We start from the raw sequence: 27,734 nt of genomic DNA on the forward strand, positions 1-27,734 counted from the left end.
GAGAGACAGCTGCTGTTAGAGAGACGGGGTGAGTGCATCGGAGCTTGAATTTTCTTTGTATGTGGTGGGATAGGAATCTACCCTTTCAAGTTCCAGGGCTGCTGCCAGGCTCTGGGGCCAAGGTGTTATTTATTATTGGTACCTTTCCTGCTGCCTGCTCAGGTAAGGTTTCTTGGAGTGGTGCGGTAGGGATCTTGATGGGTAGAGGAGAGCCTGCTGGCCCCCATGAACAACGAACAACAAACATGTTCGTAACAGGATCATGTTCTTCAATGTTTGTTGTTCGTGGATGGCAACAAACAATGAACACCGTGTTTGTTTGTTTTTCTGTTCATGCCCATGTATATTCGTGAGTCACAGCATCTAATGTTCTGATGTTACAGTTCTCTGCAGTCTAGGGGCTGTGGGACTCAGCTTCTCTTGTTTTCATATATAATTATATCTATGCTATAAATAGTTTTCCTTTAATGCAAAGTCTGTGCAGCCTGGAAATAGCACGCCAGCTACTGCGTCAGTCCCTCTAACCAATCTCACCACTTCCCTGCCAGGTGAAAAGCCATACATCTGTGAGATCTGCGGGAAGAGCTTCACCAGCCGCCCTAACATGAAGCGGCACCGTCGGACGCACACAGGAGAGAAGCCGTACCCTTGTGATGTTTGCGGCCAGCGCTTCCGGTTCTCCAACATGCTCAAGGCCCACAAGGAGAAGTGTTTCCGGGTCAGCAACTCGGTGGCCTCGGATCCAAACAACCACAGCGACCCGAACTCCACCAGCTTCTCTGCTTCCCAGAGCACCAACCCGACTCATCTGACCACCAGTAGCCCCCTTCACTCCACGCCACACTCCCATGCGCTCCCTTTGCCACTCGTGCATACTCAGAGCATCCCGCCTGCTCCTCATTTACCACCCCCACCTCCTCTCTTCCCAGCGAGTAGAGTGAACTTAAACCACTAGGCCCTGGCCTTCTATTGGGCATGTGCAGCGACGGTTACGCAATTCGGAAAATGCCTAGCAGGTGTCTCAGTCATAAACGTTGTTGGAGGTTGGGGAGACGATGGAGTTGGGTTTCGATTGCCAACGGGCTTTGCCTTTGGTCTGCAGCGTTGAAGGACTCTGTGGTTCTAGTCCTGAGCCAGCACACCGTCTTCGCTTCCCACTGTGTATAATCTGAAGGAAACCGCCTATTTTGTTTGCAGTTGGAAGGGTGTAGACCAAATACCGCTCGCTCTGGAGATCTAGGGATGTTCCAGGGAAGATTTTGCCCAATGGCAATGATGCCAACAAGAATTTACCCCTCTCTCTACCAACACATAACCTGTGGCATAGTGAGGAATGAGTGCTTATGTGTCTGCCTTGAAACAGTTCATAAGAACTGTTGTTTTCTTTTTTGGGTGGAAATGGGTTGACGCACAAGTCTATTTGCATGAAGCAGAGTATGAAAAAATGTCAGGGGATGGTGAAGCTGTGATTGGCGAAGTGTCTAGTGGATGAGTTCTCCACTAGAGCTTCTCATCTCCTTGCTTTTCCCATCTCAATGTCACCAGTCACTGGGTGGGATTTCTGGCTCTGTTATGAGTGGGCGCTTCCATCTTGCGGAGGTGAGGTTTAAAATGTTTGATATAGGAAAGGGCACCAGAGAAGCACTTCTGGCCTCCTCTTGGTCCCCTACTTGCCTTTTCATATATGAAACCCACAAATCCAAGTCTGATGGTCATTCCAGGCTTTTGGGATGGTTCTCCAGAACATCTAGTGTCATTTTTCTGTGCTTGGTCTACATCCTTCTTGGGCCCTAAGTCTGGAGACGTCGTTCTTCAGTGGACTACTGCTCTACAAAGCAAGCTGATATACAAATCCTAAGTTCTCCTCCATTCAACGCTATTGAGCTTGGGAAGAAAATCTGGCCTTTTTGTAATATTAAGAATTTATTATTTTAACCTTTTTTTGCACTTTATTAATCTATTGTAACAATAACTCTTCCTTGATAGGATAATTGCAAGTTATTCCATGCGCTCTTGCTGGTTAATGAAACTTCCCGGCGCAATGTCAGTCCCTCAGTGTGCTGTGGCCATGCGAGCTCCATTCATTGCCAAGACACCTGTACAGGGTACCTGTGCTTAACCCTCTTGAAATGGATGAAGCTTCTGCACTAGCGGTGCATTGATGGCTTGGCCCCCATCACCTTGCTGAACCTGTTTGCACAAAGTCCATGAGCAACCTCAGAGTTGTATTGGATGTCTTCTTTTGAGGTTCTTCGTTCCTGCCCTCCCCACGTCCAAAACCTGGAGAAATCTTTTCAGCTAGGAAGTCCAGACTGCTTTGCCTCTCTGTATATGTTTTTGTGTATCTGTACTAAAGCAGGGCTGGCCCCTGGAACAACAGCCATAACATGTGAACGAACACAAAAGGTGCAAAAAGGAGGTTGTGGCTTGGAAAAAGTCAAGATGGTGCAATAATTGCTAAGAGCCAGGATGCTGAGACGCAAGCCGCAGTATGAATGCTTGGGGAGGAAGCGTTGATATGTTTAATTCTCTGGACTGGACGCTTCTCAGTAAGGACCTGACCGGACAAACTCTTCAAGAGACTACAGTGAAGAGGTTAATGTCGAGGAAGAGGGCAGCACACATCCTGTCCCGACATTTCGGTAGCATGTAACGGTTTGGAAGAAAAAGGGGAGGAGAAAAAACACAGCTCTTCATATGACTCAAATGGATTTTCTTAATGCCCAATGATGGGTGGTGCGTTACTTCTCTGGTGGTTGGCATCTATTGCCCAGCTATGCCAAGAAGGAAGTGAGAAGCGAGTATCGGTGACTTTCTTTTAGCGTGAACGAAAATTGCAATGAAGCACTTTATTCTGTATAGATTGGGGGTGGTTGGAGCAGATGCAGGCGGGAGGACCGTTGTCCTTATCCATTTTCTTTCAGCAGCCTCTTCAGAAATATCCTAGGAAATATATTACAACTTTTGTTTTAACCATCACTTATAATATGCATATGTTTTATTCCTAATGTGAGAGGGAAGAAGTACATCATCACTGATTGAGGCAAACTTTGCATTTCTCTGCTGCATCCTGAAATCAAGAGGAAACTATTGGCGTCCAGGTGTGCAGGGGCATTTCTTTGAGTAGGGAATGCCCGTTTTTCTCCCTTCCTCTGAGGTTGGCACTACACATTCCATGGCAAAATATGGGGCTCCCAACTTATCTTTGCTGTGTAACGATAATATGAGGCAGAGGGGGGATATGTTCAGGTGAGAATTTGCAGGCCTTCTTGCTTCTCATTCTCCCCCCTTCTGATTTTTTGTCCTTAGCCAGCCTGAATCGGGAATAAACCCAATTGTAGTGGTGAAGAGCAGTCTGAGGAGAAGAAGCAGTAGGAGGGGGAGAGAGAACTCCTCTCTTGCCCACTCATTCTCTCCCCCCTTCCCCCCCCCTAAAAATCCTGTCCCATCATATTACCAGTAACTGGGCAATATGTCTGCTGAGAGAATACACAATTCCATCTGCAAAGGCAGCACTGGTATTTTTCCTGGGAGCTTCCAAAAAGTTGTGTCAAAAGGTTGTGAAATGCAGGGAGAGCCTTGGTGTGGTGCGGCCTTTCAGGGATATTCCAGGCCCTTTACTGAAATTACCATTTTCATTTTATTTATAACAAAGAAAACATGGAGCCTTTTTTGCTTGCAGAGATTTAAGGCAAACTGTAGAGACAGCATTCTACCCAATGGGACCATTAAAGGAAACCATGCTCTCAAGTAGCGTTACTTGGCATTTTTTTTTTAAAAAGGATTAATTACTCAATAACTTTAAAACACATTAAACTGTTGAGCGAGAGGTGTGATCCCACAGCCCAACTTTAGAACATGACCCAGTGTGAACTTTGTGGCTGCCTGTAGGAAATTGGTAAACTCGGGGCTTTTTTTCTGGGAAAAGAGGTGGTAGAACTCAGTGGTGGAACTCAGGACCGCACAATGATGTCACTTTGGGTCGGCTGGAACAAGGGGGGAGTTTTTAAAAGTTTAAATCGCCCTTGGTGAAGATGGTCCCATGGCTGGTGACCCCACCCCCTGATCTCCAGACAGAGGGGAGTTTAGATTGCCCTCTGCACCGCTGCATGGAGGGCAATCTAAACTCCCCTCTGTCTGAAGATCAGGGGGTGGGGCCACCGACCATGCGACTATTTTCAAGAGGTGCCGGAACTCCATTCCACTGTGTTCCTGCTGAAAAAAGCCCTGGGTAAACTGCTGTGGATCCAAATTTCTCAAGAGCTGGCATTGCATAGCGAATAAGATGGGAGGTCTCTGATTTGAAACTCACTTCTTCCATAAACTCACTCAGAGTTTATGGCAAGCCACAGCTTTCTGCCTTGCTCATCTGCAAGATGTAGATATACAACACTATCCTAAACAGGATTACACCCTTCAACAAACTTTTAAGAATGCAACTCTGCTTAGCATTGTGTTGATGGGCCTACTTCACAGGGATGTTGTAAAGGGTATGCGAAGGACTTTGAACACAGAGAGTGTTCTATAAATGCTATTATTAAATATGGAAGCAACTCTCTTGGCTTTTTCCTGACTTTGCAGCAAGTCAGATGGGCAGCCAAAAAGATGCATAAGTGGGCACTAGATCAAATCGAGCCTGAATTCTCCCTAGAAGCTAAAATGGCAAAACTGAGGCTATCACACTTTGGTCACATCACAAGAAGACAAGATTCTCTGGAAAAGTCAATAATGCTAGGAAAAGTGGAAGGCAGTAGGAAAAGAGGAAGACCTAAAATGAGATGGCTGGACTCAATCAAAGAAGCCATGTCCTCCAGTTTGCAGGATCTGAGCAAGTCTGTTAATGATAGGATTTTCTGGAGGTCTTTTATTCACAAGGTTGCCATAGGTTGGAGGCGACTTGATGGCACATAACAAACACAGATGGGTTGGTTGTCAATGGTATAGTCACTGGCAATCTTATGGTGGGTTTCTTTGGAAGCTATTGGATGAACTTGCAAGAGGAACAAGAAATGTGGAAAAAATGGGGGGAAGGAGCTTCAGGGACCTAAACTGCATCCTTGGTGTTGCAAAGCACTGGTATAGTAATCCACAACCCAAATCTTCAGCTATAAATGGAGTTCATGTTTCTGAACTGATACATGTTTACTCGACAGTTGACTAAATATATTTATGCATCTCTGTTGGCCCGTGAGAAAGGACAGCATTCATAGAATTTGACCTATTTCCCCCACATTTTTGGGGAAGCGAAACCTTCTGTATTGCATTTTTAAGAAAAATTACCTCTTTAGAGAGGAGGACTTGAATCTTGCAAGATTCCTAAATTTGCTTTGTCACTTTTCTGTGGGAGTTGCAGGTTACTTGAGACCAACATCTTAAGAGCCCAACGTATGGAAGGACGTATGTCAGAGATGTGTTGTATGCCGGTTATTTGGGGCAGACAGGTTTGACTGCATGACTTGTTCTGTTTACAGTTCTAGGATTCCATGCCTTAAGAGGTGGAACATTTTGTTAGATCATAAATAGGAATCACAGAAGGAAATCTAAAATATGAGCAAATTCCCCTTCATGGGAGGGATTTGTTTTTACATTTTTCGGTGTTAATATGATATACTGGAGGGTAGGCTCAATGGCTTTGTCCAGGACTCTGCTCTTGTACACAATGCAGAATGTAGGTGCAGAGACACAAAAATCTCAAGCTTTAACATATACACATGCACAGAGCAGGGGGTACTGGGGGTGTGGTGGGAGGTCGTCGTGAATTTCCTGCATTGTGCATGGGGTTGGATAAGATGACCCTGGCGGTCCCTTCTAACTCTATGATTCTAAGTTTCTAGTCCTTAGCGAAGCACTCCTTGAAAGTGTGTTTGTAATGCCTGCTACAATCTCAGATTTTCCAATGGAATCTCAGAGTCTCCTTGCTCCTCCCCTAATGACTAAAAGCAAAACAAATTGTGCAAAATAGCCAAGATAGCAAAATAAACTGCAGCTAGGAAAAGCGATGGCATCATGCCCTCTTTATTGGTACGGGTTGCAGAATTCAGGTTTTCTCACTGTGGAATTTTGCTTAGGTGCAGGATCCCCCCCCCCCACGACCAAAGCATGCACTGTTCTGATGGTGTCTTTCCATCTGACCAGGTTGACTCAATTGGCATGCTTTGCAAGCATGCCTTTGGAGTTTAAGGAAGAGAGCTACTGGCAGAAGGAACAGTTCTCACGAACCTCTTCCCTCCTATGTCCTGACCTTCATGTCACAACATGTCAGAGTAGGGCTGCCAATCCCCTGTCTGGGGCGGGGGATCTCCTGTTCCCACCTCCTCCCCCTGACCCCACTTACCTGGCCAGCAGGGGGGCACCCCCCGGGTGCCACCCCAGCAGCGCGGCGTGCCCCTGGGCGATGTGGTACGCTCCCATGCCCCGCAACGGGCCCATTTGGGGCTGAATTGGGCCTGCAGGGGGATTCAGCCCTTTGGTGAGCGCGGGAGCGCACGCCAGGCTGCCCTTTGACCTGTGTGATGACATCACTTCCTGAAAGTGATGTTATCACACACTCCAGGAGCGTGCACGCACAAGGAGAAACACTGAAGGGCACAGAGGGTGAGTGCCAGGATCCCAGACTCAAGGGAGCTGAGGGATTTGGGGAAGTAAGTGGGAAAGTGGCCTTCCAGATTGCGAGTGCTCAGATCTATTGGCTATAAACAGAAAGCTCTGTGTGGTTTAGATGTGCTCCGCTGCCTTCACGGAGAGCTGCACAGGGCTGGTATTCGTGGAATTCAGAATACATGATGCTGGCCTGGCTTGATATCAGGCAGCTTCATCAGTTCAGGGCCCAAAGCTCAGTGGCAGAGACCACACTTTGGCAACAGCTGCCACCACAACACAAGGGTCTTAACTGTGTGACCGAAGGTAAGCTGCAGCACCCATTTTCCTGTCTGGCTCTCTCACCTGTGGCAGCCATTTTGTTTCAGTGCCCACCCCACTGTCAAAATTCCAAACAGGGTTTCCCAGTCCCCTTAACATCCTGGCAGGAAGGCGGGGACCCAACACTCATCTTTCCATTCTCGTGTGCGCGCTACCAGCACAGGCCCCTGGAGTACTCCAGCACTTTGCATCAGGCAGATTCTGAAAGAATCGGCCCATTTGGGGCTCAAATTGGCCTGGCACAAAGTGCGGGAATGCTTCTGGGAGTGATGTTGTTGCACCGTGGTGTAAGATTGCCAGGTCCCCTTACTCTCCCAGTGGGAGGGGGGACCCGGCACTTATCTCTCAGGCGTTCCCATGATCTCCATTGTCTTCATCCTGCCAGTGGGAGAGCGGAGCGCACACTTTGCAGTGGGCCAATTTGGGTCCCAATTTGTCCCATTTGGGGCCCAAATCGGCCCGCCGCAAAGCACAGGAGCACTCTTGAGGTGGCGCGATGACATCACTCCCGGGAAGTAGTGATGTCGTGCTGCCCTGGGGGTGCCCGGGAGGCCTGTTCCTGCATCTTTCTCCCCCACCGGCCAGGTAAGTGGTAGCGGGGGGCGGGGGGTGGGGGGGTGAAAGTGGGGGATCCCATACCCCCACTGGGGGAAAGAGATCCCTACCACACTGGGACCAGATCTAGGAGGCCTGTTTTCCTGCCCTTTCCCCCTGCTGGCCAGGTGAGTACTGGCAGGGGGCAGTGGCTAGGAGCGGAGGATCCTCCACCCCCACTGGGAACCTGGCAGCCCTAATTCCAAAGAACATGCAGGCTTTTAAAAAGTTAGGGACTCCTGCCTTAGACAGCCGTTTCCCCACTAGCTAGTTATGCAAAGAAGCACAGATATTTCCTTGCTTTCGCTGTAATCCAACACATTTATGCTCGTTGGGGACTGGGGTTGCTCTCCTCACTGAGCATGAACTATGGTGGTTGACCTCCTTCCAGAACAGTTTTCTAATTCTTACGGATGTTTTTAAAAATGGGTTCCAGATAGTTCATGGAGGGAAAAGTCTGTAAAAAGGTTTTTAGCTATGGTAGTGCCTTGGAACCTCCATGTGTAGAGGCAGTATACCTGCCACCCTTGATGCTGGACTCGATGGTGCTTTGGATCTGACTTAGCATGGCTCTGCTTGTGTTAAAATGAATGCTCAGCCATGCTTAATATGAGCCCAAAGTTACGGCGCGTGTTTGAAACAATCATGTCTCAATGGTGCTGAAGCTCTGTTAACCTTCTTTATTTGTCAGCCAATTACCGCTGGAGACTCTGAACTGGTACTGAGCTGGGATTGTAAACTAGAGATGGGTACAAACCGAAATACAAACCAAAGTTCATCACGAACCGGGCCATTTTTTGGTTCGTGAACTGGTGGTTCGTTGGAGCTCATTTTCTGATGAACCGTGACGAACTGCTATGTTTTTTGAGAGGTTTGTTTGGTTCATTTTTCAGTACATCCCTGCAGACAGCCTGGCACCAATCGATCAGTTTCCTAGGCAATGGGGGGAGGGGCTTTCTGCAGACCTTCTATGAAGTGACGAACCATGAACCAAATTAACCAGTTTGCAAACTGGGCAATTTCATGCCAGTTCGTGGTTCATGGTTCGTGAAATGTGACGAACCACGAACTCCAACGAGCCACCATTTTTCCGGTTTGTGCCCATCTCTATTGTAAACTGGCTTGAGCTTAACTATGTAATAGGGGAATAGAAGCAAAAGTCTCAATCTTTTAGAAGGGACGGGACAGACATCCTCTCATCTCATTTCTGAAGCCTGAAGTAGGAGCGTTTTCCTAGGCTGCTGTACCATAAACAAACGTGAAGCTGCCTTATACCGAATCAGACAATCGGTCCATCAAGGTCAGTACCATCTACTCAGAAGGGCAGCAGCTCTCCAGGGTCTCAGGTAGAGCTCTCACTCATCACCTACTGCCCAGTCCTTCTAATTTGAGATGGTGAGGATTAAATCTGGGTCCTCCTGCATGCAAAGCTCCACTGAGCCACAGCGCCTCCCCTACCTTTTCCCCTCATCTGGAAAGCTGAAGTTTAAGCACTTAAAAACACTGCACGAATATGATTGTATTAAAAGGATCAGATTTTTTGGTGGAGAGGGAGTGCTTCTCGCACACTGTCTCAGTCATTCTTGCAACAACAACCCGGTGAGGTTGAGCCGGCATTTCCACTGTAAAGATGGGGAGGGGCAAAGGCTTAGAGGTGATGGCTTGCATAAGCGCCCCTCCCAAAGAATCACAGCATAGCTGGGTTTGAACAAAAAGGCTCTCCCTCTTTGCCACCTGGCCATGCTGGTTAAAGAAGACACTGACTCAAAAACCTTCCTGGAATTCCTAAGAGCTGCTTCCCTTTCTACAGGTGCAGCCGAACATCTGCCTTTCCACAGCAGGCCATGCCATGTTGCACAGAAGGCAAGCATAGAAAATGCATCTAGGAGTCAGCGAGCATTTCCTGCATGTTCGCATGCGCTGCGCTGCCTTCGGAAAAGGTGTCATTGATATTTTGTGGAAATTGCGGCATTCCCTTCTCCCTTATGAGTGGGGTTGTCCTGGAACTTACTGGATGGTTAATTTCTTTAGGGTTTCCCCATAATGTGGAAGTATTCCTTTTATTATTATTAAGAAAAGGGAATTTAAAATAATCCCATATCGCTCAAGATCTCTTATCTGTGCGAGAAACAAACATTCGTAATGCTTTTGTTTTAAATCTGGGTTCTTGCTTCTTCCAGTTCATAGGAAACACTTGAAGGGGAAAAAATATCCTTGCTTGACTGTTCTCTGAAAGGTTCCCACCCCTCTTAAGGAATGGGAGAACTGTTTCAATCATACACCTAAATAAAACTGAACTTTCTCAGTTTTGCTCTGCGGGTGGCTTTCTCTTCCAGAGATGTGTCTCTTGACCTTCAAGACCTTTTAATTTGGAACAGTCAGAAAAGTACACTGATCAGAATTGTAACAAGGGTTGGTAGACCTTTCTTATATGCCCAAGGTAATGCCAAACGCCACTTTGGGGCCAGGAAGGAATTGGCCAGGATTCTTGAGGTTTTTGGCCATCTTCTGGGCACACAGCAGGGGTCACTTGGGGAGGTGAGATGGGAACATAGCCATGAATTTCATGCATTGTGCAGGGGGCTGGACTAGATGATCCTTGGAGTATCTTCCAGCTCTCTGTGTTTCTGTCTCTGGCACAGAATTTGGAGTTCAATTATTTTGGCTCTATCCAGTGTCATTGTCTCCAAGGTAGAGATGAGCACGAACTGGGGGAAAAAATGAACCATTCATCAAATTTCACAAACCACAAACTTTCACGAACCTGCCACCAGTTCGTGAACTGGTTTATTTGGTTTGTGAAAATGTCACATCCAGGTCAGAAAATCATCACTTCTGGGTCAACAGAAGGTCATTTCTGGGTCAGCAGAAGGTCTGCAGGAAGTCCATCCCGTTGCCTAGAAAACTGATTGATCGGCACCAGGATGTCTGCAGTGACGTGCAGTTCGTCAGAAATGGGATCTGATGAACCTCTGGTTCGCGAACCACGAACCAGCCTGGTTTGTCATGAATTTTAGTTTGTATTTCGGTTTGTGCCCATCTCTACAGGGTAAGGAGTAAAAACTCAGAGATGAGAATCAAGGCTCTTTTCTGCTTGGCAAAATCATAACATCCTTCTATATGCTCTCAACTTGACCAGAATCCACCCCTGATTCACCAGCCCAAGCTGGTAGCTTCTTAAGACAGACTCATGTGCCACCCATTTTCTATCAAGCTTTTCCCCCTGAGTATCTGCAAGAAATATCATCCCTAAAGGAAATGTTCACGAACCTTGCTTGCAATGCTAATCTCTTGCCAGCTTACAGGAATCCCGGTTGTGGCAAGAGAGACGTGTTGTAGGATTCCTTGCATATCTGGAGAAGAACATACGGCATCTGTATCACCGGCTGAAACACGGTCAGGTTCACACTTCTGCCTTGTATCTGTCCAGGACATTTTAATGTAACCTTTCCTCCAAGGAGTAAGCATCATTTCCCCTTTCCAATTTTTTTCCGCACAATATCCTTGTGAGGAAGGTTAGGCTGAAAAAGATCAACTGACCCACAATCCTCATTCGGCAAGCTTCATTAAATGGTGAGGATATGAACCCAGGGCCGTTTCCACACGACTTACCTTTCTCTGGAACGTCGTGAAAAACATGTGGAAGATAGCGTCTTCTTGTGTGAAATCGTGACAGGAAGGCGTGATGTCGCACAAAACTCCCGGATGATTGTGTCTTCCTGGCACGATTTTGCACGAGAAGATGCTATCTTCCGTGTCGTTTTCGCGATGTTCTGGAGGAAGGTAAGTCGTGTGGAAACGGCCCAGATCTCCCAGACTCCAAGCCAACCATACACTACACTGGCTCTCTTACATGCCCTTCCTCTCTTGACCTGCTCCGTCCTCTGGGCTCAGAGGGACAAAATTGTGGGAAGGTTTCCCAAGTGGCACTTGAGTGAGACCAGCTTTTGGAGGCCATCAATGGCAGAGCACTGGCCGAAACAGCTCTCGTTCGTCCCTCCACAAATGCCAGCCCGTCTATGTTTCTGGTTTCCTTTCAGAGGCAGAAAATAGGAAAAGTGCAGATATTCGCTGCTTTATCTTCCCAAAAGTGACACTGCAGCAGCATATCCTTAAACGAGGACTTTTTTAAGAAGGAGAAAAGAATGGGGGTGGAGGGGGAGGAGATCAATAGGAAGGCAAAGTGCTGCCTCGGCAAATTCACATCTTGGTTAGTCGCATGATGTTGAGCCGCACAGGCAGAAAAGTGGCCCCTGAGGCATACTGGATCTCTCGGAGAATGCCTTCCCATTTCTTCCCTTCCTCGTCATACCTGAAAAAGGAGGAACACCAAATACTTGGGTGAGGAATAGGTAGACCTCTGTCAGCTACCTTCCTTAGAATTGACCTGCTTCTTTTTGTATGCTTTTAAAATCTTTTAGATGGTCAACATTTTGGTTGCAAAGATACTGGCCTTTTCAGCTGAGTGCCTCTGAGCATATAAAGAATGCTTTTCCTTTGGTCAGAGGCAATATCCTTGTGGCACCCAGAAATTGGGTGTTATGCACAGAATATGGGTCTTGGACCAGTTTACCCCCTCTAGGGTGGGGGTAACCCCATGTAAGTTAGCAGAATAGCCAGCAATCATTTGATGGGTAGGGAAGAGGGGGAGAGAAGGCCCTGGCAGTGAATGGTAGAAAATTCAGAGTGGCTCCTTCACACCATGCATAATTGACTGATGGAACTCATTGCCACAAGATGTTGTGCTGACAACCAACTTTTTAAAAAAGAGGTCTCCCCAAAAAGGCTGGCCAACTCTATTCACTGCATTAAGTTGATTAAACCTATAAAGGCCGCATCACATGCCTTGCTTGGGAATTTCTGCAGGTTATCTGGCTGACCCCAATGGGTAGGTTGCCAGCTTCAGGTTGGGACATTCCTACAGGTTTGGGGGTGGAGCCTGGGAAGGGTGGAGTTTGTAGAGGGGAGGAACCTCAACAGGGTATAATGCTATAGAGTCCACCTTTTCCCTAGGAGATCTCTGTAGTCTTGAGATCAGTGGTAATTCCAGGAGATCTGCAGGCCCAACCTGGAAGTTGGCACCCCTACCAGCTGAAGCTGTTTGACTAAATGGGACCAATCCTGAAAGACTAGCTTTCCTTGAGATGTCGCTGAGCAAGTGGCTCAGTGCTTAACATTACGCTGTCTTCCTGTAACAGTTATCCCGGCTAACAGGCATCATTTGAATAAATGAAAACCCTTGCATTCCTGCAGTGTTTGTTTTCCTCCTGCAAATGCCAGTGAGCCTAACCAAAGCATCAACTGTGCCTCACCTCCAGACATCATTGAGCTCCGTGGGCACCAGTTCTCCCGACTCTGTCTCGACAGTGGCAAACCCCCCAATGAGATAGAGGGTGCCGGCCAGGCTGACCAGACTGACGGAGCTGCGTTCCTGGGGAAATTCGGTGAAGTCTTCCCATCTGACGCAACAGAAAAGAACAGAAGTGTTAGGAGAGAAGAACTTTCGGTGTACCAAACAAAAATTGTGAACGCGCATGGAATTTGTGCATGATTTTCCAAAGAAAAGTCTTTTGGCCTCTTACCGATTAATTGTAGAACAAGCTGTTCATCTTAAGAAAGTTTGTTACAATAAAACAGGTCGCAGTTCAAGCACCACAGGGCTTTCTTTACACTAAGCTAAAATGACCTTCCGGCTGTAATATATTAGACCGAATTATTGCTCAAATCCACAGCCTCAGCTTTGGGCAGGTAACTCTGCAGGCTGCTCTACTTTGAATAGATGAGTTTGGAACATTCAGAAACTTTTGAGGCAGAGATGCCAATGAATGAACTGTTCTTAGAAGAGAATGCCTGTTATGTCTCTGTATGAGTTCTGGGCTTGTCTCTTCTCAACCAGGAAGCCCTCCCAGAGCAGCGGCTTATTCAGAAATACAAGCTGGCTGCCTTAAGGGGGAAGAGAGTGAATCATTTGAGCTTTGCATTCTCATTTGGCGGGTGGCCAGCAGTAAGACCTCTATTGCTGTGTAAGCGTAGCAAGTGCGGTCTGCCTCTGTATATCAACAGGCTCTAAGATAGGGTTGCCAGCTCAGAGTTGGGAAATTCCTGGAGATCTGGGGTGTGAAACCTGGAGAAAGTGGAATTTGGAGAGGGAAAGGACCTTGGCATGGCATAATTCCATAGAGTCCACCCCCCAAATTAGCCATTTTCTCCAGGTGAACTGATCTCTGTGGCCTGGAGACCAGCTGTAATTCCAGGAGATCTGCAGCCACTACCTTGAGGCTGGCAACCCTACTCTAAGAATAGGCCAGGAGTAATTTCAGAATGGAGCCCAGTGGGCCAATTCATCTTCCAAAACCTTCGGAGATGTCTATCCAGTACTGCAAAAATTGGTGCGCGGCTAACAAGGGATTCTAGCCTAACTGGAAGAATAGCATAGAATCCAGATACATCTCAGCGCTTGGAAGGATCCTTGATGTCATCTAGTCCTAACCCTCTGATCAATGCAGGAAATTCAAAGTCAAGAGCATTCCCACATGGCTGCCTTGTCTCTGTCCTACTGAGGGGCACACCCTTCCCCTCCCCTCCCTGTAACTCAAAGCGCTAATAACATTAGGATGTTTCTCCTAACGTTCAGCTGAAATCCACCTGCCTGTAATTTGTCCATTAGATCTAGTTTTGCCATTTGGCACAGCTAAAGACCGCCCCACTGGTGCCTCTATGGAAGGCAAGCTTTCCATGTTCTTCCCCTAGATCTTCCTTACACAAGGCAGGCACTGCCACAAAAGACATACCGGTTGGCTGCGATGTCGTAAACTTCCACAGAGTTGGTCAAACCGGAGTCGGTCACACCGGCCGCCACGTAAATTTTGCCGTTGTGTATGGTGGCCCCGAAGAGCGAACGGGCCGTCTTCATTGGTGCCAACTCCTTCCATTCGAACTTGCTGAAGTTGTAGACGCTCAAATTGTTTAGGCACTTCCTGCGATAGAATTAGATGGGGGGGGGAGGGATTTTAGGCTCAATGGAGGTGCAAAAAGTTCTCCTGTATGCCACTGGGCAGAGGGTAGGTGATTCAATTCGTTTTTAGGTAATGGTAATTAGATGCAAAATAATAAAGAGTCCAGTAGGACCTTTAAGACTAACCAACTTTCTTGTAGCATAAGCTTTCAAGAACCACAGCTCTCTTCATCAGATGCATCATACATCTGATGAGGAGAGCTGTGGCTCTTGAAAGCTTATGCTACAATAAAGTTGGTTAAAGGTGCTATTGGACTCTTTACTATTTTTCAACTACAGACTAACACAGCTAACTCCTCTGGTAATTAGTTGTCCTGTTTTAGATTGATAGCTTGCTGCTTTGGGCCCTGCCTGAGAAAGAGGTGGGCTAGAAATGGCGTAAATGAAGAAATAAAATGTCTTCCCCCACAACCTTTCTAACAACACCAACCCTTCATGTGTGTCCCATGTGTGCCTCTTCCTCAACCATAGACAAAAGGAAGGACTGTTTCACACAATGAACAGCTGACTTGTGGGACTCACTGCCACAAGATATAGTGGTAGCCACTGGTTTATGTGGATTTTATGCAGGCTGAAGGAGGATAAGTCTATTGTTGGTGGTTAGCCTCCTCTGATTCTCAGATGCTGGGGAGGAATCAACAGGTAAGGGCTGTTCTGGTTGGGCCCTGCTTGCTTCCCTGTACTATCATCATCATCATCATCATCATCATCATCATCAATGTCATTTATAGTCCGCCTTTCTCACTGAGACTCGAGGCAGATTACATAGGGCCAAGACAAGTGACGAATGACACTTGAACGGCAAGTGGATTGAGTGGAGAGCAAGTGGAGGGCAAGTGAACAGGGAGGAATACACTTGCCATTCAAGTGTCATTCGTCACTTGTAGTTTGGCCCATAGTGTGAGATTAGTACAGTCAATTTCAAGGACATTTCCATAAGCAATGCCATAGGGTAAATAAATGCAAGTTTACAAAGACGTGGCATTAGCAAGAATTCAATGCAGAGTTGAAGAAACGCTGAAACAGAACATAAGCAATTCTAGGGCTGACATTAGACCACATGAAGCACAGGTTGCTCATAGGAGCACATATTTAAAACAACCAGGGCTTTTTTTCAGCTGGAACGCTGGGGAACGGAGTTCCGGAACCTCTTGAAAATGGTCACATGGCTGGTGGCCCCGCCCCCTGATCTCCAGACAGAGGGGAGTTTAGATTGCCCTCCACGCCACTGAGTGGCGCAGAGGGCAATCTAAACTCCCCTCTGTCTGGAGATCAGGGGGCGGGGCCACCAGCCATGTGACCGTTTTCTCTGAGGGCAACCCACTGAGTTCCACCACCTCTTTCCCCAGAAAAAAAGCCCTGAATACAACAGTACATAAGGCAACACAGTGGTGAAGTCTATGGTCCTTAACTCATTAGCGAAGGATCTGAGAACCCCTCCCTACAACACAAAAGCCTTTTTGAATAACATGACTAGCTCTGGTTGCTGGACTAGATGAACTATTGATTTGATCCAGCATGGCTACCCTTATGTTCTTGTTCAGTCAGTGGCTCCTTCTGTGAGACATTTGCATGGCTAATGAAAGTGCATTTTGGAATTTTCGTGGTCCAGATGGCTATTTAGTTTATGGAGGGTGGCCAGCCACGACTTCCTTTCTGTCCTTTCTGTCCAGCCAGGCAGTTTGCTCTCCCTTCCTCGAGTTTTAGGGAGGATCTGCGTGGAGGCAAGGGAGAAAGGTTGTTCTTTTCAACACTCCTCCTATTGAAATAGTCAAGAGTCCAGTAGCACCTTTAAAACTAACCAACTTTATTGTAAGCTTTCGAGCACCACAGGTCTCTTTGTCAGATAGCTTTTGAGAGCCACAGCTGACAATGCATCTGATGAAGAGAGTTGTGGTTCTCAGAAGCTTACGCTACAATCAAGTTGGTTAGTCTTAAAGGTGCTACTGGACTCTTGACTGTTTTGTAACTACAGAATAACACGGCTAAGTCCTCTGGATCTATCCTCATGTTGAGTACACCATGGAGAGTAATGCTGTAGTCTTTCTTACTTATCGTTTCCTTTGCCTCCTATGATGTAGATGAGGTTGTTGTGGGATACCACGCTGTGGCCGTAGACTGCGTAAGGGAGGGGGTCTGCTTCGCCCCATTTGAAGGACCTGTTGGGAAAAGAGCAGTGAACTTTCGACACAGGTAAGCTACATACACTCGTACCACTTTTCTGGGCAGCCAGCAAGCCCACTGTTACCTTGGCTTTCATGACCCTCTGCTTCCCCACCTCCCCACAAGATGTCACATTCACCCCCTCCCCAAACCATTTATACCCTGTGCACCAGGGAAATATTCAACCGTGGGCATTTCCCCATTCGTGGACCCTGTACGAGCTTTTTTCCTGTGCCTCGCCACAAATTCCTTCTGCTTTCCTTCATAGCAACAGCGCAGAGCAACCACTATATCAAGATTCTGTGACTCAGTCATCACTCATAATGTTTATGAACATTCCGTTGCTGTCTCTCTTAAGGGCAGATTCACACACATCCTTCAGAAGAAGTGAACTCTTCAGGTAGACTTTGGACTGAATCAATATTGCTTGGGGAGACATTTGTTTGCAATTCTGGAAAGCAAAAATTGAGTTGCTGCTCCTGTCCTGACCCACAGCTTTGCTGCAGCCTAGAGTCATGAATAGATCTTCCATCTCAGCACGAGCATAGAGTTTACAGTGATTCCTAGAGTTACCCTTTGTCACTTCCAGGTTGTACCCAGATATGATGTAGCAGCAACATTTTTGACATTTGCATAATTTCTCTTCTGATGTCTGTACAATCTGAAACCCTCCATTTGCCCCCATTGTGTTCTAGGGTAGCCAACCTCCAGGTAAAGCCTTGGCAATCTCCCAGAATTACAGCTATTTTCAGACTACAGAGATCAGTTCCCCTGGAAAAAATGGCTGCTTGAGGGGGAGGGGTTGATGGCATTATCCCTCCACCCTCCCCAGTCTCCACCCCCAAATCTCCAGGAATTTCCCAACCTGGAGTTGGCAATCCTATCCTGGCAGTTTGCACTTACAGTCTATCATAGCACATGACGGAGTCTAGCGTCTGCTCTCCCTCTTTCAGCTCTTTCCCTCCTATCACGAAGATGGAGTTTTCTGCCTCGCCAAGGCCAAACAGGCAGCGTGGGGAGGGCAGAGGGGGCATGCCCAGCCAGTCCGAATCCAGGTGGTCATACTGCGGAGAAGAAGAAGACAGTCACTGCCCAAGCCACGTCATCAAGAAAGGTTGCAAAAAAAATAGAAAAGAAATCCTCATAGATTATTGCTCGGCTGTCCTCAAGCAGATCTTCTAAAGTGCATATAGAGTGCCTATCCCTAGAGATTGTTAACAGATGGCATCTGTTGGGGAAAGGACCTTAATGAAACATCACAGTTCTCTTACCCAGAATGTGCTCTCAGATGGAATTCATTACTGCACGTAGCTGGCAAACACTTAAAAAGGAAAATGCAGGATATATTGGAACGGTACCCAAAGGATCCCTAATCTATGCTCTGCTGCTTTAGTGGTTATTTGTTTACATGACTGGTAAACTGCCTCCTACTGTAAGGGTCTCAAGTAGAGATGGGCAAGAACCGAAATACGAACCAAAGTTCGTGACGAACCAGGCCGGTTTGTGGTTCGTTAACCAGTGGTTCGTCAGATCCCATTTCTGATGAACCTCCACAAACTTTTAGGCTGGTTCGTTTGGTTCCTTTTTTGGTTCATCACTGCAGACAGCCTGGCGCCAATCAATCAGTTTCCTAGGCAACAGTGTAATCTAAAACGGCTCTCCAAGGTCTCAGGTAGAGGTAGGGCTGCCAGCTTCCAGCCCACAATCTTCCAGAAGTACAACTGATTTCCAGACAACAGGGATCAGTTCCCCTGGAGAAATGGGCTCCTTTGGAGGGTGGAGTCTATGGAGGTCCCTCTCCCTCCTAAACCACACCCTTCCCAGGCTCCACCCTCAAAAAGCCCAGGAAGTGCACATACCAGAGCTGGCAACCGTAGGTAGAGGTCTTTCACATCACCTATCACTGGGAGATGCTGGCTACTGAGCCTGGGACCTTCCACGTGCAAAGCAGTTGCTCTGCCACCATTAAAGGAATAAAAGCAGCAGCAGTAAAATTTAAAATCAACAAGATATACAGTGGTGGTGGTGGAGGAAAGTGCCCTCAAGGCATAGCTGACTTATGGAGACCCCTAGTGGGGTTTTCATGGCAAGAGACTAACAGAGGTGGTTTGCCATTGCCTGCCTCTGCAACCTTGGTCTTTGTTGGAGGTCTCCCATCCAATTAGTAACCAAGGCCGACCCTGCTTAGCTTCTAAGTTCTGATGAGATCAGGCTCATCTGGGCTATCCAGGTCAAGGTAAGGTATAATGTAGCAGCAAAAAAAATGTAGCATATATTTTGAGCAAGCAAACAGAAGCAGACCCCCTGTGAATAAATCCAGAGGAGCTAGTCATGTTAGTCCAGTAGCACCTTTAAGATTGACCAACTTTATTGTAGCATAAGCTTTTGAGAACCACAGCTCTCTTAGTCAGATGCATCGACAGGTTTTGAGAACCACTGCTCTCATTGTCAGATGCATCTGATGAAGAGAGCTGTGGCTCTCAAAAGCTTATGCTACAATAAAGTTGGTTAGTCTTAAAGGTGCTACTGGACTATTTGCTATTTTCCTACGAATAAAAAAACCCTAATTGTTAAAAACCTGGGACAACATCTTTATCCGCTATCTATTGGTAGAGCAGCTTTCAGAATAGAAATGAGATAAAGAACATGCACAAGTTACAAGGTCAAAACCCACTTTATGTATCGGTGCCGAGAAGCCACGGGTCGAATGTCAGCTCACTCATCAGCTCATTATGTAGTCATGGGCCGGCCTTGCTCTCAGCCTGAGCCCTCAGCCTACAATATGGAGGATGGTAATACTGCACTACTTTGCAAGGTTGTTGTAAGGATTAATGGACAAAAATGTGCAAAGGGTTTTGAGTGCTCTGGATGGCTACACATGCTAGTATGAATAATAAGAACTCTTATATTAGTGACTAACACAGTTGGAGAGTTAGGCCTGCTGTATCCATCCAGACAAATGGGTCTGCCTAATTTATTTTAAAAGTTTCAATGCCACCTTTCTACCCAAACAGGGTCCCCAAGGTATCCTAGCTTTATGACATTGAACAGTAGCCAATGACATGCCTCTGAGAAGGTTACAGGCAAGATATGTTGCTAACAATCCCCTCTGTTGTTAGCCTCAAGCATATTAATGAGCATCTTAAACATTAAGACTGATAGAAATTGGGCTAATAGAGGGGGAAAGTGATGAAGACATCCAAATAATTTGTATTTCTTAAATCTCTGAAGCCAATGATGACCTTATATGTCTGAATCCAGGATGCTAAGACAAATGACAGAGAAGCATCACCCAGGCCTGATTCCAGGGATTTTGTCAAACCAGGTTGCTGTCTTGACTACCACCAGAAACTAGGTCTAAGCCAACCCTTGTGGTAGGGTTACTCTGGGTTGGGAAATAACTGGAGATTTTTGGGGAGGAGCCAGGGAAGGGTGGGGTTTGGCAAGAGGAGGGGCTGGAGCTCAGAAGGGTATAATGCCATACACCCCACCCTCCACGTCTGCCATTTTCTCCAGGGGAACTGGTCTCTGTTGCCTGGAGATCAGTTGTAATTCTGTGAGATCTCTAGCCCTACCTGGAGGCTGGCAACCCTATCTCGTGGCAGTGCCTCAGGGGCCAGGCCTTGGCTTGGGCCTGACAAGTGGCAGCCCAGGAAGCAAATCCTGTTGTCACCCATGCTGTCAATAGCCAGAAGCAAGCTGAACCACAGTGGCAGATCAGCTGCTGCCTCCTTGGGCTGCCCCTGGAAACTGACCCTGGTACCATCACCATCATACTTAGCTTGTGAGTTTCTCAGGGGTATCTGGCTGGAGACACAATGCTGGGCTTGCCGGACCCTTCATCTGAGCCCCCTGCCCCCTATCAAGACAATTCTTAGGTTCTTCAAAAAATCTATAACTGCCTTTCTCAAGTGTAGACAGCTTTGCAATTCAAGGCCAATATGCGTGTCTGAAATCGAGTCAAGCCGGTTTAATTGACCTACACCTAAACCCAACCCAGTCAACAATAAAATCAAGCTGACTCTCTGCTCCAAGAGGAAGCGTGTTTATCTTTTTTGCCCAGAAGCCAAAATCTGCATATTGTTTCCAGCTCAAGGGCAGAAAATTTATCCAATACCTGCAAGAAATAGGAGTTCATGGGATCCTCTTTATTGTCCTCATTGTAGTAAAGTCCACCTGCTATGAAAACCTGATTCTCCCGGGTGACCAGGCTGACATGATTCTTTGGGATCTGTGACGAGACGGAGGCAAAGTAGCATTCATTCGCCCCGGGATCATAAGCCACTGCCCCTGAGTCACTGATCATGAAAATGAGGTCTTGAAGGAACATCCCAAAACGCATCGTATCATTTAAGATCCCCGGAAGGACGTCCTCTTCCTCTTTGTCATCCCCCTCCTCAACTCCTCCATTTATGATGTTGTCCCCTGTTTTTTTCTCCTTCTTTTTCTTCCCAGTTGTCTTCTTCACCACTGTGAATTTCCCCTCGTGAGAATCTTTCACCATCTGGATCTTCTTCAGAAGTTCAGGGCTGGACTTAACCAAGGCATGCTTCTCCACGTGATTCTTGAGGTAATCCTTGTCCATGAGACGGAAGCGGATGCTCTCAAAGACCACCGGAAGGGCCTGGGCCCGGCTCTCACGATCCTTAGCTACGGCCCACTTCATCACCACCTCAAAGACGGACTCCTCTTTCTCAATGTTAAGAGAATCACTGGAGATGATAGCGATGAGCTCATCGGCAGAGAACTGGTAGAACTCCTCATCCCGGGAGATCAGAGCAAACTGGTGGCAGATGAAATCCCTGGCTGCCACTGCCAGACGGGCACAATCCAGCATCAATCCGAGCCTGAAAATGGCCAGGCAATTACTGAGGCAAAGTCTCTTCTGGAGGAAGGAGACGCAGACTGTAAAAATGGAAGGGATCTGGAACATGTTGGCTACAGAGAAAATGTCTTGGACGTTCTGCTCGGTGATCTCCAACTCTGATGTGTAGATATAGTGGAGAATCTTGCCCATGACTTCGGGGTCAACATCTTCCAAGCTGACCTCCCTCTTCTTGCTTTCCTCCCCTTCCGAGAGAAACATGGCCCTGAAATAAGGGCTGCAAGCAGCAAGCACCAGCTGGTGGCACGGGAATTCTTTCCCCTTGACTTTCAAGACACAGTCAAGGAACTTGTTATGATCGAGTAGGTCCTTCAGCCCGTCCTGCAGGAGGGTTTGCTGGTAGAGACGGGATTCCTCAGCTTGGTCAAAAGGCAAAGCCATGGCAGTTGCTGGCAATTCCCTCGCTCTTGTCTGGTCAGAGCCCCCACGAACCTCTCTTGTTTCAGAAGGAGCACAAAGAAGATAGCAGTCTGGCCGGTATCGCAGCTGCCTCTATGGCTGGCTTTCTCCAGCAAGAGGGTTTTTATATATAGCCTACAGCGTTACAAAGCTTAGGGAATCCATTCTGGAACATGTGTGTAAGCTGATCACCTTTTAATATGACACACTGGCCCATCAGGGAGAGATGGTGGGGGGCTGGGAGTGAGGGAAAGACAAGGAAGCTTGGGAACAGCTGTAAGGGTAATTCTAGATCTGTGACAGCAGCTTTCCTGATTCACTACGGAGTGGTCTTTGCCGGGAGGGGCCGTCCCAAAAAAGACTGGTGAGCGAGTGCCTTTGGAACCATATTGGCGAAACAGATTTGTGTTTTGTAGTGAATCAAACAGACAGAGTCGTCCCTCCGGTCATCCTCAGCAACTGTGGGGTGTTGCTGGCCACGGACACTTCTGCTCCCCTCGTCTAAATCTGGAGGCAAGGCTTAGCATGCTAAAAATATATTGCAAAGTCAGAGCAGAATAAATAATGAAGAAACACATCTGACATCACTTGTTGTAACAGAAGGAAATCAGTCCGGGTTTCAAAGGCCTCTGATCTTTGCTTGTCTCTGTGATTTTTTTTCTTCCACGGGAGGGGCTGTGGCTCAGCACAAAAGACTCAGCTTTGAATGCAGAAGGTCAGAAGTTCAGTCCTTGGCATCTCCAGTTAAAACAGACCAGGCATAGGTAATGTGAAAGACTTATACCTGAGGGCCCAGACAGCTGCTGCCAGTCTGACTAGGAAATACTGTTCTTGATGGACCAATAGTAGGGTTGCCAGCTCCAAGATAAGAAATTCCTAGAGGTTTTGCTGTAGATCCTGAAGACAGTGAGGTTTGGGGAGAGGAGGGACCTCCGTGGGGTTATAATGTCATATAGTTCACCCTCCAAACCTCCCATGTTTTCCAGGGGAACTGATCTCCGTGGCCTGGAGATTAGTTGTAATTCCAGGAGATCTCCAGCCACCACCTAGAAGTTGGCAACCCTAAATGGTCTGACTTGGTGTAAGGAGGCTTAGCCGCCCTGAGCCCATCTGTGGGGAGGGCAGGGTATAAATCGAATAAAATAAATAAATAAATAGATAAGTGTGCGTTCATGCACATACTGTTTGGTGAGCCTTTCTTCCAGTGGCAGGCAGTTCCAGAGGCAGCCTTTTACAAAATTTGGTTTCCTTGCGAGGAACTTATTTTGCAGACTGTGGGTGTTTTGGGAGAGAAAATTTTCTAAATGTACAGGCTGAACAGATGAGGAACAAAAACGCACATTGTGCACTGGAAGAAACCTCAATCCAGGGCTGGCTGCAATATTCAAGAAGCCAAACCGGGAATTTCTTAGCAACCTCGCTCAGAGTGCCACGAACAGATGTTTCCAACATTTTGAAAGGTACGTGGCAGCTGCAAGAAGGGCGGATTCAGATCAGGGCAATTATATGAAGGAATTTATTTATTTATTTACTTCATTTATATGCCCACCTTTCTTCCCAACAGGGAACCAAACTTGCTTACATCATTCTGACTCTCAAAAGCTTACCCTCTAGAAATCTTGTTGGTCTCTAAGGTGCCGCCGGACTCAAATCCTGCTGTTCTATTGCAAGAGCTCCGGCTCTCTAAAGCTTACACTCTGAAAATCTTGGGGGTCTTTAAGGTGCCCCTGGATTCAAATCCTGCCGGCTCAAGCATGATGGTGTCAGGGCTTCTGTTTGGAGGCAGGGATTCACAGCTGACCGAGTTTGTCAAAAATGAGAAGTTGGTGGTTTGAAAACCTGGATCTTGGAAGGGTCATACATTTTGGATGGTATGTAAGCATTCCCCCGCTCCCATGATTTATATAGTCTTGGGCCATTTCCAGATGGCTTACCTGCCTCCGGAACATCGCGCCATCTTGCGGGGAAAATGTGAAATATCATGTTTTCTCACACGAGTTTTGCGCGACGTCATGCGACGTGCGAGAAAATGCGATATTTCGCGTTTTCCCTGCAAGATGGCGCGACGTTCCGTAGGCAGGTAAGCCATCTGGAAACGGCCCTGTTCCAATCCCAGAACAAGGATTTTTTTCTGAGCGGATTGCTTCTGGGTATTTCCATTTACAGGTGTAGCAGTGGGAGAGAGGCAGCTGCCATTCGTATAATCTGATCTGTACTTGGCGTGCCTTTTCCTGCGAATAAAGGGTTAGCAAAGCTTCTCCCAGCCGCATGCTTAATCCTCTCTGCTTCTGTGGATTATATTTTCCCATCTGTATTAATTTGCCCCTTTCCAAAGGGACTTAACATTTTGACCGACTCTTTAATCTTTCAGAAGGGCCACTCCTCTGTGATGCTCTGAGAGCAATTGAATGCGCAAGGGTCATGTGTGCAGCTGCTGTACATAGCAGCCCGATAGGACCTGAAGCACTCCACTGGTGTGTCAGGATGATACATTTCCAAAATTAAAATGAGTATAATAACAGGAAATTTTGATAGAACATTATTATTGTTGATGTTGAGAATAATCAGGGCTTTTTTTCAGGGTGAACACAGTGGAACGGAGTTCCGGCACCTCTTGAAAATACTCAGCAATTGTGCTTGAAAATAATATTATTTCAAAGAATCCTGTGTGTTTCTTACTCATTTCTCTCTTAAGAGTTCCACCACCTCTTTTCCCAGAAAAAAAACCCTGAGAATAATGTTTACGATGCTCCTGTCTACATGGTCGGAAAGAGAGAGCTGATATGGCAAGTTTGGCCTCCAGTCATATGACCAGGAAGTAGTTTAAAAAGCATTATACTGCGCCGTCTACTTGGACCAGTCCTGGTACTTTCTGTTCCCCTGGCCTGTGCTTTTGCAGTAACCAGCGTGCAAATGCACAGAGGAACAATGATGAACAAAGAGAAGGAAAAATAAAAATTTAAGAAGAACTGGAAAAAAAATGTATGCTTCGAATATAGGGAACATCCATGGGGTATTATTGCAGAGAAGACAAGAAAAAGCGGATTAGCAACTGGGCTATGAACTTTGTCCAGTGCTTATTAATAACTGTGCTGAGAATTCCCCTCCCCCCGCTGTAATTATGTACAGTATTTTAGAAATCTGGACTGCTTGGATAGATATTTCAGTTTATTTGCAATATGTCTCCTAAGAACGTAAGGAAGAGTCCTGCTGCATCAGACCCACTGTAGCCAACTGGACGATGTCTCCGAGAAACCCTCAACCTTCCTTCGTTGCTGTGTACCAACAACTGATGTGCAGGAGTACGATGGCCCTGAGACAGAAATTTCCTTTTGGCCACATGGCCTAAGTAGCTATTGGTTGAAACACAATATTCGTGACGTGTGTTTAGCCAAAGAGTTCATACAAAGTGTAAGTGGTCATACTTGCCTTCACAATATTAAGGCTTATGAATATGGCAATACCATAAGCCCCTCTGCTCATGTGTTTAAAACACAGACAAGCTGCCTGGCTGGGCAGGAGATGGGAAAGGACTGGAATGTGAGAAGAGGAGTAAGGCTAACTTAGCCCCACACCCCGGAGTTTGTCCATAACCACAGAACAAGTGGGGGTCTCCAGAGGTACTTGAATGAAGTACTTTTCACACACCCTGCCAATTCTACCCTTTACCCACTCTCCTATTATAGCCTCAGCCATCCAGCCATTGTGGGTCATCAAATAACCCTTTATACCTATAGTTCCTCCCAGGAAGACCTAGTCAAACCTTCCTAGTTCATTGTCCCACCTTGGAGGCAGTTCACCAGCCTTATTGTCTAACCCTGGAGACAGTTTCCCTGTCCTTTGTCCCTCCCTGGGAAGAACCATTAAGGCATTGTTTCAGGGCAGAGACTCTCAGTCTTGCCTCAGGGCAAGTTACACAGGATATATGACTGTCCTGCCATGTTCTCAGTGTGTGTGTGTTCTGGACGCTCCACACATCCTCAGATGGCATGTCTGAGCCCTTCTCCCTCTTGCCATGAAGTACTGGTCACCGAAGCTGCTCTCTCTTGGACACCCTCAATCTTCTGGACCTGATAACTATAAATCCAACTCTGCAACTCTCTCCAACTTTCCTCCCTGTTTTTTTCTAGTTAGCTCTGTGTGTGCGTGTGCTGTGTGTTTTGTGTGCAATTGATCTGTAATATTTTAAATAAAAAACCCTTTTTGATTGAATATCTGCCTGCTTATTGAAAGGGTTCTCTAGAGGAAGGGATCCTCGTAGACGCTGGCGCACAAGATCCCATAGTTACTGGCCTCTCGCATAGCTGTCTTCCTTGCTCGCTAATTCCCCCACAAATTCTCTTACTCGCAAGGAGACCAATTCTAGTAACAAAAGGTATTCAGAGCGCTAGATCAAATCCCACCTGCATATATGCTTGTTATTTTAGGATTGCCAGCCTCCAGGTAGTCAACGAACAAGGGGGAACCACCCGGGTACGTTAAGCAACTATAACCATAAGCCGGGCAAAAAACAATTCACAAGCAGTCACAAAACTTTTAGCAATTTTTGAAAAAAAAAATTAAATTTTTACAGTTTTAGATTGTGCAAAGTGCAAAAGTGTTAAGTGCAAATACAATAAATATAATAAATAAATACAATAAATACGTTCATAAGTTAGTTGAGATCACAAGTTCATTTTGTAAGAACTCCAACTGGTGAAAAACAAGAGTATTGGTCAATTTCAGTGACTTATTTCTTTCATCCACAGGTTGAAGACCATCATAAAGAAGAACTAAAGCTGAACAATCTTTTTATCATGCAGCCGACGGGTTTTAGCTCGCATGTTTCCAATTCCCATTTCATAGATTTTACTTCTTTATAGGCAAATTCTTCAAAGATGGTCACCCAAACTCAGAGCCAAACTACAAGTGACGTCTTACACAGGTTGGACACTAGTCGGCTTCCCTCAAGTTTTGATGGGAAATGTAGGCATCCTGGTCTTGCAGCTGTAATGGAGAGCCAAGCTGTAAAACCAGGATGCCTACATTTCCCATCAAAACTTGAGGGAAGCTGACAAGTGTCCAACCTGTGTAAGGCGTCACTTGTAGTTTGGATCTCAGTTTCTCCCTCCACACAGTTGGCAAATGACGGATTGTATTACGGTAGAACGGCTGCATGATAAAAAGATTGTTCAGCTTTAGTTCTTCTCTATGGCTGATTCCGCACACATTGGATAATGCACTTTCAATGCAATTTATCAATAGTTTGAGGTGGATTTTTTGTTCCGCACACGAAAAAATCCATTCCAAATGATCTATAAAGAGGATTGGAAGTGCATTATCCAACGTGTGCAGAATCAGCCTATGATGGTCTTCAACCTGTGGATGAAAGAAATAAGCCATAGTTCCAACGTGCTAGCGATTGACAAGAGGTGGCAAACCCCCTGGAGGTCACGCACCACCAGGCACCCCAGGAACACGCATGGTGTGCTCGCTCCTGAGGGGGGGGGTTCAGCAACATCACTTCCGGAAGTGACATCATCGTGCAAGCACCGGGGAGCACAAAGAACAACCATGTGAGCGACACGAGATTAGTGCCAGGTCCCCTCCTCCTGCAGGGAGGGTATAGGAACCTGGCAACCCTATCAATTACCCTGGATAAAATGCCAGCTTCAGAGGGTGGGCTTTGTGGCAACATATCCTTGCTGAGGTCCCTCTTCTCCCCAAACCATGCCATCCCCCAGCTTCCCTCCCCCACTTCAAAATCTCCAGGAATTTCTC

At 46.7% G+C, this 27,734-nt stretch overlaps 2 protein-coding genes across 4 annotated transcripts in view; one reads left to right on the plus strand and one right to left on the minus strand.

The window, feature by feature from the left end:
• ZBTB47 (zinc finger and BTB domain containing 47) overlaps window positions 1–4,032 on the plus strand; it is a 49,306-nt gene extending 45,274 nt beyond the window's left edge. For all 3 annotated transcript variants that reach the window (XM_054991900.1, XM_054991899.1, XM_054991901.1), the window contains exon 6: window positions 549–4,032. In XM_054991900.1, coding sequence (XP_054847875.1) covers window positions 549–955 — 407 coding nt within the window. In that variant the 3' untranslated portion in view covers window positions 956–4,032. The remainder of the gene's footprint in view (window positions 1–548) is intronic.
• A 5,827-nt stretch (window positions 4,033–9,859) lies between these two features.
• Window positions 9,860–22,122, minus strand: KLHL40 (kelch like family member 40). The gene is made up of 6 exons (XM_054991825.1): window positions 20,808–22,122; window positions 17,594–17,754; window positions 16,579–16,686; window positions 14,304–14,489; window positions 12,825–12,971; window positions 9,860–11,824 (listed from the first exon to the last, which is right to left on the minus strand). Exons 1-6 carry the CDS (start codon window positions 21,954–21,956, stop codon window positions 11,713–11,715), a joined length of 1,863 nt encoding a protein of 620 aa, XP_054847800.1. The 5' UTR covers window positions 21,957–22,122; the 3' UTR covers window positions 9,860–11,712.
• Window positions 22,123–27,734: the final 5,612 nt, after the last annotated feature.

Source organism: Eublepharis macularius, chromosome 11, assembly GCF_028583425.1.
Source record: "Eublepharis macularius isolate TG4126 chromosome 11, MPM_Emac_v1.0, whole genome shotgun sequence".
NCBI lineage: Eukaryota > Metazoa > Chordata > Lepidosauria > Squamata > Eublepharidae > Eublepharis > Eublepharis macularius.